The sequence below is a fragment of the Myodes glareolus genome, chromosome 5 (assembly GCF_982192425.1).
Source record: "Myodes glareolus chromosome 5, mMyoGla1.1, whole genome shotgun sequence".
Lineage (NCBI taxonomy): Eukaryota > Metazoa > Chordata > Mammalia > Rodentia > Cricetidae > Myodes > Myodes glareolus.
The window spans coordinates 65,959,517-65,975,319 of record NC_142030.1 but is presented as its reverse complement, the minus strand read 5'-3'; the positions used below and the strand labels follow the sequence as shown (position 1 = coordinate 65,975,319).

The 15,803-nt window shown below is 40.5% G+C and overlaps 1 protein-coding gene across 2 annotated transcripts in view; it reads left to right on the top strand.

The window, feature by feature from the left end:
• Positions 1-2,949: 2,949 nt before the first annotated feature.
• Positions 2,950-15,803, top strand: part of Astn1 (astrotactin 1) — a 321,086-nt gene continuing 308,232 nt past the window's right edge. The window contains exon 1 of one of the 2 annotated variants that reach the window (XM_087906372.1): positions 2,950-3,475. In XM_087906372.1, the coding sequence (XP_087762498.1) occupies positions 3,193-3,475 (283 nt within the window). In that variant the 5' untranslated portion in view covers positions 2,950-3,192. The remainder of the gene's footprint in view (positions 3,476-15,803) is intronic. The other variant, XM_087906373.1, reaches the window with a different exon arrangement.

The following is a 15,803-nucleotide window of genomic DNA, read 5'->3' as shown; positions in this document are numbered from 1 at the left end:
CTGAATTCAGTGTCTGCACTGAATATGGCTATGCATTTGTGTGCGTGTTTGTGTGTGTGGATACATGTTCAGTGAACAGAGCTAAGAGAACAGGAAGTGTTGGAATTTCTTACTTCAACACGAGGCTGGAGGTTTATCTGAGGAGTTCAGAGAACCTGAGGAATGGAGAGTACTGTATATTGTGTGAACAGAAGGGCACAGGAGGAGTGAAAATGGGAAATAGGCTTTATTTTCATTGGTGTGTATATGTGTGAACACATATTTGGGGGAGATGATCAAGGAATGAGATATAGCACAGTGAACAAGAATCTAGGGGGATAAATAGTGTAAGAAATGGAAAATTCTTTGAATTTCCAAAGTACAGAAAATTGCAGAAAAGCTACAAAGGAATGAAGGAAGAAAGAGTTCATGAATTTCTGGTAACTGGGTGCTTGGGTACAGAACTGGCTGATAAGAAAAGCAATCAAAAAGGTATTAAAGAAGTGAAAAGAGGCCACTGACATTTAAATATAGAACAGTGGACCTCAGGAGAAAAGTCAGGCTTACAACTAACAAAACCTGGTATTTCGTAGTTTTAAATAGTATAAACACTTGCATATGTGTTGTCTATGGCTTGGGATGTGAATATAGACACTTGAGCTTATTGTTTTCATAAAACGTTAAAGACAAACTTGGTTCAAATTCCCTTTCAGAAGAGAATATGAAGAAGGCAGGCCTTGAGACACATCTGTTGTTTTACTATAGCACATTGCCTCTCCATGAAAGTGATGACTGAGACACACCCACATCTCCTCATCCCACTTAAATATAAGGCACTGCACAGAAGCCTGGTTTCTGTGAACTACAATTTCTATCCTCATCTCTAGGTATACGATTGCATCCATGTGTATGGGAACTAAGGCAAAATATGTTGTCCTTTTGTTCCCATAGACTCTATTGATAAACTCTTAAAAAGAAATCGAGATGTCAACATCTATCACTCCCAACTACAACATAGTAAGAGAACTCCATAGTGACTTATGGGAAGCCAGTCCTACAGTGCTTCACTTGTGCTTTCTAACACAATACTTGCTCTTTTCAAATTCAGGAAGACTTGAAACATTCTAATAGGTTTCATACTATTCAAAAGCAGGCGGCTATTCTTTTGGCCCGTGCTCTGATGAATGCTCAGGAAAAGATGAATGCTTGGTGTTTGCTGAATGATTGCTGCCATGTATGAAATATTGTTTTGCTTTAGCTGTACATGTTGTTTTAATAGATTGATCTCATTAAGCACTTGACTATTCTGTTGATCTTAGTTTCTTCATCTGTTGATGCATTTCTCTATGCTGGGGGAGAGGAAAAGATTTCATGGAGTTGCTTAGGGAGAGCAATGAAGATGGTTGGAAAGCCCATTAGCTGATATATCCTCTTCCACTAGCTCACAATGCCTTTGCAATGATTTTTTGGATATGTCAAGTTTAAGCACAAAACATGCATCAATTTATGAATTATTTTCTTCTTCTTTTTTCCTTTCATTCCTTAGTTGTGACCTTAAAAACATGGCTGGTTCAACTAGATTAAACTATTAGGTTCAATCTTGTAGACTGCGGAGGCACATGTTTTGTCATTTAAAGGGCACACATTTGCATGTATCAGTAAGTTGCACCATGTAGATTGGGACAGCAATCATTTCAAAGGTGGGATTCATGTGAGAAGGTGATGAATTCCGTTTCTAGAGTAGGAACTGAGCTAAGCACAGTCTTCAAGCCTTGGTGTTCGAATCCACACTGAATAGGTGATGTTGGAAGGGCATACTTTTGAAGTAAGTCATTGCTTATCATGTGGAAATTCAGGCAAATATCAGATGCCAGCATTTCCCAAATGGTTGCTTATCTTATACAGTGTGTGCTATACAGCATTTGATGACACCTGCCTGCTTTAGTGGAAGCAGAACTTACATGAACTCTGTCTGGGTGGTGGTGCTGTTGTTTGTAAGAATACTGTGTGTGTGTGTTGGGGGGGGTTTAAACATCTACCCTGTTCTTCTTCTTATTATTCTTTTTTTTTTTTGACAGAGCTTGGATTGATCTCCATCACAACCTGCGATATTCTTTTATTACTTTCCCACTGATTAGTACTGCTGAGAAACTTTAATCTCACATATCCTCTCTGCTCTATTCTATTTACTGGTTTTTAAATTAAATGCTTAATGTTTCTTTGAGCTAAGTCTGCTCTCCCTATCAATCACAGGATCACCATCATTTTTTATTGCTTGTTTTACATAATGTTTGTGACAGAAACGAAATGCATGAGTTGCAAGTGAAAGTTCTATTTTGCTTAACAGTATGAGTTAGATTGACTTCCTTCTCTGTTCATCTTTTTTTTCGATTGCTCTTTCTATATCAATATTGCGAATGCTATCTTTAAATATTCTTCAGGGCTCATATTGGGTCAAAATGTATACGTGTGCATTTGTCTCAACACCTCTTAATACAACAGACAAATCCAACTAAGAAGTTTTTTTTTTCGAAGAAGAAGAAGAAGAAGAAGGAGAAGGAGAAGGAGAAAGAGAAGGAGAAGAAGAAGAAGAAGAAGAAGAAGAAGAAGAAGAAGAAGAAGAAGAAGAAGAAGAAGAAGAAGAGAAGCCACACTCACAAAACCCCAAAGACTGTATCATTTTTATCTAGAAGAACACCCCTCGCCCCCCTCCACCTGCTTTGAAGAAGAGCCCTTTAAGGTGTGTGCCAGAGTGTGTCTTTTCCCAAGCCATTTGGGTGCTGCTGCCACAGGAGATATTTTTGCATTACAAAGACACAGTTCTAAAAATGCAGAGCAGGTAGTTAAGAGCCTGGGGGATGGAAAAGGCAGGAGCATCATCAGCCAGCTTGGGGGGGGGGATGACCTGATTCCCTAGAATACCCAGTCCTCTTCCTCTTTCCTCCCAACATCCTTCCTTCCCTTTTCTTGCCCCCCACCCCCCCTTTCCCGTCCCCAGATAAGCAGCTCCGGGAAACAAAGAACTGGGCTCTCCAGACCTCAGCGTTGGAACCTAGGGCTCTCGGAGAAGCATCTCATTTCGGGGACCAGGGCTCTCGAGCTCTGTGTCCCCTCCCCAACCTCCCCCGCCTCCCTTGCTTGCTCGCTGCTCCCTCCCTGCTCGCTGCCTCCCCCATCATAGCAGCGCAGGGAGGAAGGCGGCCAGGGCTCAAGATGGCTTTAGCCAGGCTCTGCGCCCTGTTCGCCTGCTGCTGGGGGCCGGCTGTGGTGCTGGCCACAGCTGCCGGCGACGCGGATCCATCCAAGGAGCTGGAGTGCAAGCTCAAGAGCATCACTGTGTCGGCGCTGCCCTTCCTGCGCGAGAACGACCTGAGCATCATGCACAGTCCCTCGGCCTCCGAACCCAAGCTCCTCTTCTCTGTGCGCAATGACTTCCCGGGAGAAATGGTCGTAGTGGACGACCTAGAGAACACGGAGCTACCCTACTTCGTGCTGGGTGAGTCCCTGGAGAGGTCGAAGAGGCCGGAGGAGGCGCTGGACCGGCGCCCCCACCCCCCACTCGGCCCACTCCACACATCCACTTGCTGCCGCCGCCTCCCCTCCCCCACACTACCTCCCTGGATCCGCCCCACTGTTGGACCTCTCTCCACACCCACTTGCAGGCCGGCACTTTGGCTTTAGTGCACCTGATGTCTCCCCAAATCCGATCGATCCCGAGACCCGACCCCCCTTCTCAGCGGCCTTGCCCCAAAGGAACAGGTTGCTGGAGTGTCTCTGAAACCTTCCTCAGCCTTGAGCTGGGAGTTTTCATTCAGGAACACATCAGTACAGCGTCAGTTTCCAGTCCAACTCTCATAGGCCTCTCTCCCTGCTTACATGCCACATGCTTAGCTCTTGGCTTCACACGTTTGGGCACCTATAGTCACCCACCACTATCTCCAGGCCTTAGGAATAGGAATTCTGTGGTCACCTTGCCAGCACGTGGGTGCCTCACTGCAAGGGCTGATCATCCTTCATCCAAAAGCTTTTGTCACCAGGGCTTTGATAGCCTTCCTTCCAAACAAGTTTCTAATGTGGCTGGAGTTCATCTTGGGAAGTTGTACTTTCACGCCTAAGTCTTAACAACCTCCTATTTCAGGCGCCTCCACATCTCCATGATGCTTTAAAGTCTCTTGTTTAAGGAAATGGCCCAACTGTGTGGCTCAACTATTGCTATTGCTCTCCTCTGTTCTTGAAACTTCTTAGGGGTAGATATCCTTGCACACAGAGCAGCTTCCCTGGGCAAGAGGCTTTTCTTGCCTTTGTTTGCCACTCTCTGATCCCTTTCTCATAATTTTCTAACAGTCACCAGATCCCTTCAGATGCTGACTGAATCATATGCTGCTTTGACTCTACCCTTTTTGTTTTCATTACCAGACTCTTGCAAAGCATCATAGGCTCATGTGACTTAGGCAACACTTCCCTGCTCCATCTGAAACTCCATGTCTCTCCATGCTACCCCACCCAACTGTGCAGTCCATTGCTCCAAAATACAATGTATGTAGTCTTACAATATGCTTCATGTATTATAACTTTGTTCAGGAAGGGAGATAAGGATAACCATAATTCAGTCTCTAGATGTGGGGGGCAGGTGAGAGGGAGAGAGAGAGAGAGAGAGAGAGAGAGAGAGAGGGAGAGAGAGAGAGAGAGAGAGAGAGAGAGAGAATGTTCAGGATGCTATTACATTTACTTAACATTCTGCAAACTCAAGTTCACTTTGTGTGAATATGGTTCCCCACTGGCCATGTGTAGGTTGAAGCCATTGGTGAAATTATAAGCTCTCTCCCTACCCTTCTTTCACAAAGATTCATCTTTATACCCAGAGCATTTAGGGAGTAGGTGAGGAAACCCTGGTTCCTCAACTCCAATGGAAAAGTAATTGACAAAATTGCCTGGTCCTATGAAAAGTTCATTTACAGTTCCTGGAGTGCAGCTCAGTTAATCCCATTGAAGCCAGCCTACACACTTGAATGGGTTATTTTATTTTATTTTTTTGCAGGAAAAATACCAATAACATAATAAAGACTGGGGGCTGGCTAGAAACAGAAGCAGCGTGAATATGCTACTTGTTACGGCATTCAATTTGTTGAGTTTAGTGGATGCAAAGTTCGTGTTGAAGTCATGCTGATGTGCAAATACAATCTGTTCGTGATGCTTTGTAAAAGTGAATGTGGAGAATTATGTGTTTCTAAAGGGGTTGTTTGGGGTTCTGTGTGCAGTATTTACTGTGCATAAAGTTGGACATATGTGGATGAAAAGGGGTGGCTGGGCTAGGAGGTGCTCAGAACTCCACTTCTCTTTTTGAAAAATCCCAAACCCGGGGCTGTGTACTGTGATATTCCTATATGAGTCAGATGTCCAAAACTCAGATGTTCAAGAATGGGCTTTCTGCGCCTTTGTATTCGCTGCCCACTGCAGCACCCTGTTGGGGTTGCTATGGTAACCTACTGCACTAAGGCACAGACACTTTCACTTCAGAACCAGAAAGTGCAGGATTGTTCTCCAACCTCTCGGTCACTCAAATGGGCTCAGAGCCAGTGATTTGCTGGTGCCTGCCCCTTTTGACCTGGGATTCCCAAAGGAGCAACATCTAAGAGAGAAGAATGAGAGGAGTTCGAATTCATGGAGGACAGACTGAAGGACACATACATGTTCTTATGCTATGCTTTGTGGTCCCGAGTGCCACAACTGAAGACGCACAGTGAGGGGCATAATAATCTGTGGTAGGTCTCTTCTCCCGCATCTCAGGAAGCAACCTCCACCAGCCAGTAGTTCTGGGAATTCATGAAGTTCCTACTTCTTGGCTCTCTTTGCTACTATAAGGACCCAGAAGCTGACTAAAACATGCCTAGCCCAGATGCTCTCTAGTCAACAGGAACACAGATGCTTGTGTGCTTGGATGTTGAAAATATAGGATTGCTGAGATTTGTCTGTGAGATGAGCAGGCTCTGAGGAGGACAGATTTAGCCACACCTTGGTCAAAATCAGGTCCTGTCACTCATGAAAAAAAAATGAGAATAAATAACAAAAAACAAATGTTAGCTACCCCCCCACCACCCTGAGGATCAAGTCAGACTTTTCTCATTCCACATTTCCAAGATCCAAAGGATCTTCCAAAAGTGATCTTGCTGCCAGCTTTTCAGGCCCCTTATTCTTTCAAATCAGCTACAGGTTTCATGATTCTTTTAAGATTTTGTGCATGCCTCCTTCCTGGATGGCTCTTTGTCCCCTGCCTACAGCTATCCAGTCATATAAACATCACACTCATGTTACCTTTCTGTGAAGCCGTCCCTAGCACCTCCACAGACCACTGAAGCTGGAACACTTACTTACGTATCTCTTTGCGAAGATTGGAAGTGTGTGTGTGTGTGTGTGTGTGTGTGTGTGTGTGTGTGTGTGTGTATGAATGGAATAAAAGGTATATTTGACTTGACTTTGTCTAGGATAACTGAAAGTTCATGTGGAAAGGTTAAGATGTTAATGGTGACTATGAATACATGGATATAGGAATGGCCTGGCTATGAATGGAGATTGACTTGACTAGAGTGGAGCCTCGATATAGGAATGGTGGGAAATGCATGTGGTTCTGGAGAGTAGGGCATGGCTTTTCATAGGTCAGGCAGGGAGGGCTATCTTGACACAGCAAGCAGTGATGTGTGGCTCCAGAGACTATCTCAGTTATCAGCCTGTCCATTTTATTTGTAAAATCATCTCTTGTGTTAGGGTAGAAGGAATCCTTGTCTCCTGTTCTTTGAGGTGGGAGTTGCAGACTACGGTACAAGGGTAAGATAGCACTTTAACTTGTATCTACTTTAGCTATCCAAAGCTTTGGATTGGAATATTTAAATTCAGGTCCTGTCATCTCTAGCTTGCCTGCTTTCCTGCAAATATGAATTTTATTGTGAATGATTGTCTTCTCTATGGTACTTGTCAGGCAACTCCAAGCCAGATAATCTACACCTCTGCTTTCGGGTATGTTGTGAAGGGTTTCTAAAGTATTGCAAAACAACTGTAATTTCTAACTAAAAATATTTGGGCATATAAGCCATATTATCCTCTTGGGAGAATTCAAAGGTTTACTAAATTAATATCTCAACTAAAAAATTCTTGTCTCATCTTTCATAACAGAAGATATTCCTGCTTTGGGAGCACATTTGATCTTGGGATGGAGCTAATGTGAGGAGGGAGGGTCCAGCTTTGCTGTGCCGTGAATAGATGTATTTATCACTCCCAAGGGCATCGGAAGAGGATGTTCCTCTTCTCCAAACCCAACTCTTGAGCCTTTGCATGTACAGACCTTAGGGATACAGCTAGTTCTTATGCTTTGGTGGTTTGCATTAGCTGCTATGGATTTAACAGAAGAAAGCATACCTCAGGATAAATCAGTTAGCCTGTAGAGGTGTAGTAAGGCCCCACATACAAGATGCTGTCAAAAGTGTCTGGAGCAGTCCAATGTGCTGGTTAAAAGAAACGGCTAGGAAGGCAGGTCTGGTGTTAGCCTCTGACTTGCCAACCTTTCCAACAATAGAGAAGAGTGAATATCATTGGAGATAAGAGATTGCTCGGAGCCCCATTGTTAGTAATGGATTGATCTGTCACTTAAACTTAGGACAGGTAATATGACATTTAGGCTTTTATCTATGCCTTCTGCTGTATGCTTTAATTTTTTTTTCAAAAATCTATCCTTTTACACAGTTAGATAAAGGATTTCTGGCAATGAACAGGATAGAGAAAACACACTCACCTGCTTTATACAGAGAAACCGTTTGTGTGTAAACGTCTTTCTCACAGCTTTATCCATTCGGTGGATCCTTACACAAGCCTTAATGCTGAAGGCGAACTCCATCAAGAAAGCACCCAAAAAGTTTCATTTACCTATGAAGGATTTGTCAATCCTTATTTACAACCCTTTCCTTTACTACTCGGAGGTATTTTATGGCATCCAGGGCATGAGGAACCTGCTGGGTGAGGATGATGATAATATGTCTAATACTCTGAGAAGTGCCCCCCTGGAAATACAAATTAAGAATATGATGGTGGGGGGACCTTGAGGCCATGCAGAAACTCTGTGTGTGTGGCTCCAGTAGGAAGCTTCTGATCTTTGTTATATGGTCTTGTGCTTAGAATCCACTGTCAGAGTCCAGTGAGCTATTCCATAGTGAGCAACTAGCTTCATATACAACATTGGACAGCATTTTCTCCTTATACATGGGCTTTGGATTGGTGGGAAGTGATTGAAATACTTCAGTGTCCCCGACTTCTTTTCCCAGATCTCTCCATCTTCCATGGAAAGCGGAGCTTTAAAACATATTTCCCGTATTTCTCTCGCTCTTCTGTACAGTGAACTTTAGGTCAACAATGAACAAATTTACAGAGTGGCGACCTCATCTGAGACACGGTGGCATGAATGATGGCAATCTGAAGCTGGAATTTTCAGCACTTAAACAACACACACTTGCAGAACGTGCTAATTTATAGTATTGAGAGGGTTATTATTTACTGTTTCTCCACAGAAATGTAGATTTTTACATCAAAGGGGGTTTGAATGCAGGAATGATGAATTATACGATGCTTCAAGTGTTCTTCAAGATGTGCTGATACAGCTTAAATTCAAGACATTGGCGCTCATGAAAGAAAAATAAATACCAGCTTAATTTTTTTATTCCTCTTTGGAGGGAAGATTGAGATCTTGTTTTATAGAGCAAAGTCATACACATACATATGTATGTGTACACGCACACATTCCCTCCCTTGCTTCCTCCTCTGTGGCTTTTTTCTTTTATTCCCCCTCTCCTAGCTTTAAATATAATTGAACTTAAATGGCTAGGAGTTTCTCAGAGAAATGCCAGTTTATGCGGACAGAAATTTCAGTGAAGACATGTCAAATTTTAATTTCTGCACTTTTATACCATGTCTGGATAGATGCTCACAGACTGTAGAGAAGCTCTATTTTAATCAAATTAATCACCCAGGACAAGTTTGCCTATGACAGTTTCTAATGTGTTACAATGACATCTATCACCATATTACTTTTATTACAAATATGATAAACCTTAAAACCTTTATAAGAAAATAAAAATATCTGCTTGGACATTCGTGAGGATTCTTTTCAAGAAACAAAATTCAGAAAAAATTAAATTATTACAGATAGAAATGTAAACTAATACTGTAACTCTTATAAAAGCAGGGTTGAAAATGTACCCACCTAAAGACCAAGCCATTTCACGTCTTCTATGTAGCACACAGCACAGAAAGTCTTCCGTGCATACATAGGAATACTTCCAACAATGCTGCTGGTAACAGAAAAATCTGAACATACCATTAGACAAAAACTGGAAGTAAATATGGCGATACCGCCACCTAGTATGATATGATCTAGTCATTCTGTGTAAGAACAGGTAAAGATGTGGCCAAATATTTATGCAAATAAAAGACACACACACACACACAGAAAAAAAAAAACAAAGAAAGAATGAAGTCTCCTCTAATATGAAAGATCTTAATGAGAAGGGGAAGGAAAATGGGGAGTTTGAAGATGATGGCAGGACTTAATTTGGGGTTTTGTTTGTTGTTGTTTAGTTTTGAAAACCATCCTTCATTGTTTAGAACAATTTTACATGTATGAAACACACTCCCTCTTCCTATTAACCTTTACATTAATATGGTTGAAGAACCAGCTTTTTCCTTTCAGGATCTCATCTACAGCACTACATTGCATTTAGTTGTCCTGTTTCCTCAGACTTCTCTTACCAATGGTGGATTCTCAGATTTGTTCTTAATGACCTTGACAGTTTGAAGAATATTGTTCAGATATTTGTAGAATAATGTTCTCCCATTGGTATTGGTCTGGTCTTGCCCCAGTAATTAGAAGAAATATGGGATTTGAGGATGAAGGTCTATCTTGTCATTTCTATCATACAATATCAACTTGACTGCTCACAGGTACTATTGATCTTGATGACCTAGTGAGATTGTGCTGTGAGATCTCCTCTGCAGAGGTTCACTTTTCTTCCAAACACTCTACTCCATCAGAATACATTGCTCACAGACCACACTGTGCTACCTACGGTCCACTTGTTGTAAAGGCTTAGTATATAATTATTATAAATTATTTAGAATCATTCTATATAAGAAAATTGTATTTTTCTGTTTATTTATTCAATTATTCATTCATAACAAATGCACTCATAAATATTTATTTTATACTTAGGGTTTTAATTCAATACTATTGTATTGATTTTATTGTTTCAATTGCTTGTTCTAGCTTTGCCTAAAAGGGAACTCTTTCAGTAGGCTTCTGTGTATCTCACTTACTCCTGTTAGTGTGGAGCTTTGTTTTGAAGACTTTCTTGCTTTTAGCCTATATAAGTTCTTCTAGGTTTATTTATTTAGCATATCCCACACCCCTACCTGAAATAGTTCTGTTTCTAAAGAGCCCTGATTCTTTGTTGGAAAATGGTATTAGAAACCAGGATCTAGGCACCAGGAATTATTTTATGCACTGCACAGGTGTTGCAAACATTCCACACCCAAGTCTGCATCACCACCCACCAAGTATGGATCACGACTCCATACTTTCCACGAGCTAGGTAAGGTCCTAGGGGTTGAACACAAGACGTACACAACACATACCGAGAGTTAGAGTCATTCCCAAGAGGAGAATGCCCGTTTATTCAACTTAATCTGGGGTTAAAATACCCTTTGGCCCCAGTAATGGAAACCCCTCCCAGCCAGAGGGGGATGGGGAAGCTGGCGCCAAGTGAGCTTCTCCTCAGGCAGGTGGGCGAGGGGTGTAAGGCAGTGTCAGACAGGTGAGAGGTACCTTGGTGCCTGGGCTCTTCCAGGCAGGTTGAGAAATTACCATTTTAAAGTGATATAGAGCCCTAGGCTATTATACCAGGCTAGAGCAGAGCAAGCACGGAACTTAGCAGGAAGCTTTAGCTGGTTGCCAAAACAGTCCTTGATTTGCACCTCGAGAGGCAGGGGAAGGCCCGGGCCTTACACAGGTATCATTGTTCCTACTCTGTCAACTGCTAGAACAAAAAGGAACAAAACGTGTATGCTGACTCATACACACATGTATTCATAGTGTTTCTGCATATGTAGGTATATTAAATTAAGCATCAGTTGATGCTGATAACTCTAACTCCATTCCACTCTCTATATTAATAATGGCCTCACAAATCATTATACACTTCCCCTCCTGATAATCTCACTTCAACAATGAGAAACTTGGTTCTGATCATCTGCCATCTAGTTATTTAAAATTTTCATTCCAGTGTGAAGCTTATAGAGGTTACCAGAACTTGCCTATCTATACCCTTAAGGGAAACGACTTCAGCAGCTGGAGCACAGTTTGGGGCATGGTTCCTTTTGCTTTAGTCTTAAACACTACTATTTCCAAATTTGCTTGGTCAGCACTTACCCTTCACTGCCTTCAGTGAGATTGTCCATGTATCTATCTTTGTTAGAGCTAGTATCTTTGCTACATTCCTCACCCTATCTTAGGGTCCTCAAACCTCCTAAATGATTTATTTTACTTTTCTAGTATTCAAGTTGGCTCTTTGCACTCTAAAGTTACATGTCTTGATAGACGCAAATGTAAATGCCTCTTGTTTTTCTCTTCTGTGGTGATATATCCACGGTTAAGGGATTATATAGAATAATTTGATTAGCTTACAAAATACCTCAGCCTTTCTTCTTCCCATTGTTACTTCCTTACCCCCAGACTCTGGGAGGAACAAATTGGCTCTTCAGTTGAATCTGGGTGTATTTGTCTTCAGTGTCTTTCTTTGTCTCATAATTTTTCTTTGCATGTTCAGGAAGTTATCTTGACTCCTAGAGGTGTTGATATGTTTGACACACACATTTATTATCCTGGCAGGATTTTTGCCCTGATCCTGTGTACTTACAACAGACAACAGGGTTAACAGTGATTCAGGAAATACTATTGCCTCCCAGTTTTGTCAAAGAATTTTTTTTACAGTACCCATTCCCTTGATGTCTGCCAACAGCATCCTTCGTGTAGATTTGTACAAAAGTGGCCAAAGGAATATGACATATTTGTTTGAAAGTTTAGTGAACATATATTGAGCATCTCCTTTTAAAAAAGTCTCTTCAGCTGGGCAATGGTGGTGCACACCTTTAATCCCAGCATTTGGGAGGCAGAGGCAGGAGAATTTCCATGAGTTCCAGGGCAGCCTGGTGTACAAGAGCTAGTTCCAGGACAGCTAGCACTGTTACACAGAGAAACCCTGTCTCAAACAACAAGAACACCAACAAAATGTCTTTGTTTTGTCAAGAAAGTGGTTCTGGCTGAAGGCTGCATACAAGGTTTTGTGTATTTCCTTTTTTTGATTATTTGTGTTTATTATATGATCTCAGTGCATAGGTTTATGTTAACAATATTCTCCAACTTATAGCTTAGTTTTATCTTAAGTTTATGTAAAGCAACTCTCCTTCCAGGGGTTTATTAACTTCTCTGGGCACTCATTTCACTTCATTTTGGTTCATAATTCTTAATCACTCTTCCCCATAAAAATATCTAGTCTATGTGTGTGCGTGCACACCTGTGTACAGAAGCTCAGGTGCTTCATGCAGTATCATACTTGTGGGGGGTCATGGAACAGCTTATGGGAATCATTTCTTTCCCACCACCCTGTGGGACCAAGCTCCTCAGGCCTGTTTGCAAGTCCTTCTCCCTGCCAAGCCACTTAGCTGTTCCATAACTGTCCTATGCAGTTTTATTTGTTTATTTATTTATTCATAGAATGAGGCCCATGTAGCTTGGAATGGTCTTGAATTTCTTTTTCTTTTTTTTAAATTTTACTTTTTATTCCTTTAATTAAATACACATTTAGTATAATAATCTTAATGTCAAAACATATTTGCTTGGCTTTGGAAAACATACAGTATTTCTTATGTGTCTGATGTAAATGAAGCGTTGGCTTCAGGAGCAGAGAGTGCACACAATCAATAGAGTTGGGGTAACAACTATCCCACAGCTAATTCTCCAGCAGTGACCGAGGGTGGGTGAGCAACACCATCAATGCTATAGTGAGACACAGACACACAGGTCCATCCAGGTGTTCCTTCTCAGTGACTAAGGTCACAACTCTCTGTCTGTGCATTTCTCTCATCTTCCACTTACTATCTCATATTTATATATAATATAATTTATTATATAATAAAAAATTAAAGTTTATATCACTTTGTTAGGGTGTTTTTACTATTATACACTTCTTGCAAAAGGAAGGTGAAATGGAAAGAAGCAAAATTCCCTGACATCACAGAGCTAGTAAGATGCGCAGGTAGAATTAGACCCACACCCACAGATCTTCACCCCATACTTGGGTTTGAAAATGGTTGACTCCCTAGCTTCACCAATAGATAGCACACGGGTGCTTCCTGCGTTGTTGTCTGTTTAGGATTTGTATGTCATCTGTAGAGAGTGTACCTATCATCACAAGATTATAAGAAGAGTTAAATCTGCTAGCAGAGAAGAGCAGTTTGCCAAGACCTAAGTCACTGACAATAGATTGGCGTTAGTTCTCATATTCATTTCATCTCCCTGAATGGTTTTATGGTTATAGAGTTCTGGGTGGGTATATGAACATATAGACCACGTAGCCAGATAAACGGTGTCTGGTATCAGTCACCAGATTAAGCACTGACTGTATCAAGGTTCTGTGCTAGGTCTTGAACTTCTTATACGCCTGCATCTACCTCATATGTTCTTGCACTGTGGGTGTGCTTGACCACTCCCCTTTCTTTAATATCCTCAGCACTATATTTATTAAGATTCAGCTGTGTTGTGTGATTATAGACCATTTCTGTCTAACAGTGTCTTCTGAAGTAATGTTATTGTTTCATATGTGCCTTATCCAGGTTTGGTTAAATCCTAACAGCATGGCCCTCTTGAGAACTTCAAATATAGGTAGCACAACAGAGTGACTAAATTTTAATTTTTAACATTTAATCTGCTAACTCTCAAATAAGTTCCTACATATACCATATCTAGCAATGCATATACAGAACACTGGTACCATTGTTCAAAGGATTACAGATGCTGTAGAACACTCTCCGTTGTGGATACTGGCCACATTTTACCATCTTCTTAGATGGCTGACACCCAGGTTGCCTTCTGCTGCCCACCGCCTGACACAATGTTACAATTATCACCTTTGTGCCTATTTCCTGAAGTATTTTTGGAGAAATTTTTATGTACCTTAATATGAGAAGAATATCTGGTTCATAAAGATGATAAATATTTCACAAGTTTGCACTTGAGTGGTTTATACAAGTCTACACTCTCCTCAGCAGTATGTGAAGGTTTCTATACACCCCATATCTGTTCCCTATCTGTTATTATTACACAGTCCTGTAATAATTGTCACTCCACTAGACTGGCATTCCATTGCTAATCAGTTTATATGTTATTAATATTCAGATGCTTGGTAGAGTATTGCTTTGTCTATAGTATGAATTGTAAGTATTTTACATTACGCTGTGTATTTTGCCTTTGATTGTATTTGTTTTGTTTGTTTGTTTTTTGTGGGGGTCTCATATAGCCTAGGCTGACCTTTGTCTCCCAGGTTCTGGACTGATAAACTTCATCACCATTGCAGACCTTATTTCTTCATTTTGTTTCTGGGTTTTCAGAAAGATTTTAAAGTTATAAAATTAAAGCCATTAATTATTTCATTTGGATTCTCTTCTTTTTCCATGCCTTAGCTGCGAATGTTTTGTACACATTAAGATTATAAAGAGATTCCTAAGTTTTCTTTTAATACATGATGGTTATATTTTAAGTTTAAATATTTGATAGATATTGAGCTTATTCTGGTATATAGTACAACATACAACCTTGTCCATATGTGCTATGTGAAGTAACATGTTAGCTATCCCTATAGTTACTCAGATGTCTGTACCAGTCATTAAACAGCGACAGGTTTCCCTCTGGTTTGAGATGTCACCTTTACTATATACTCATTTGATAATTAGGTTAAATTGAATAAAAATTAGCATATTACCGAAAAGTTGATTGCTTTTTCTTTCAAGAAAAAAAGAGTGTTTTTAAAATTAATTTTTTGATATTTATAGAGCTAATAATTGGATTTTTCTCTTTGGATTTTTTTGAGAAGTGAATTATATACATAGATTTCCTCATTTTGAACTGCTCTTGCATTTCTAAAACAGTCTTCACCTGGTAATAATTAATTGTTCCTTGAATATGAAATTGGATTTTGTTTGATAATGTTTCATGGAGAGCACATCACATCACTAATCCTAAGTGAGGCTATTCTTAGGTTTTTTGACTGTGTAGCCTTTGTCAGAATTTAGTAGCAATTTTACATTTGCTCCATAAAAGTAATTGCTTCTTTTTTCAAGAACAATTTAAACAGCATTGAAATGATCTATGGGGCCTAAATCATTGCCTAGTAATAGGATGATTACAATGACCAAATTGTGAATTAGTGACTTTGTTGGTGAGATAATGAACATGTAAGTAAGAGGTCTAAGTCAAAGGATGCTGGGATATATGAATAGGTCATAGAACTTCCTGGTTTGGATGAGAAATTATTAGCTATAGCTTAAGAAGCAAATAGTAGAAAGGATAAATCCAGAAGTAGGTCAAAGGATGTAAATGAATACATACTTTGGTGCTCATGTTTAAAGTGACAACACATAGTTGAAGGGACAGGAGATTAAACATGTACACTCTAGCAGAACCTAGTGAAATTTGTGTTTTACGCTTCTAGACTGCAGGTAAGATTGACATATCA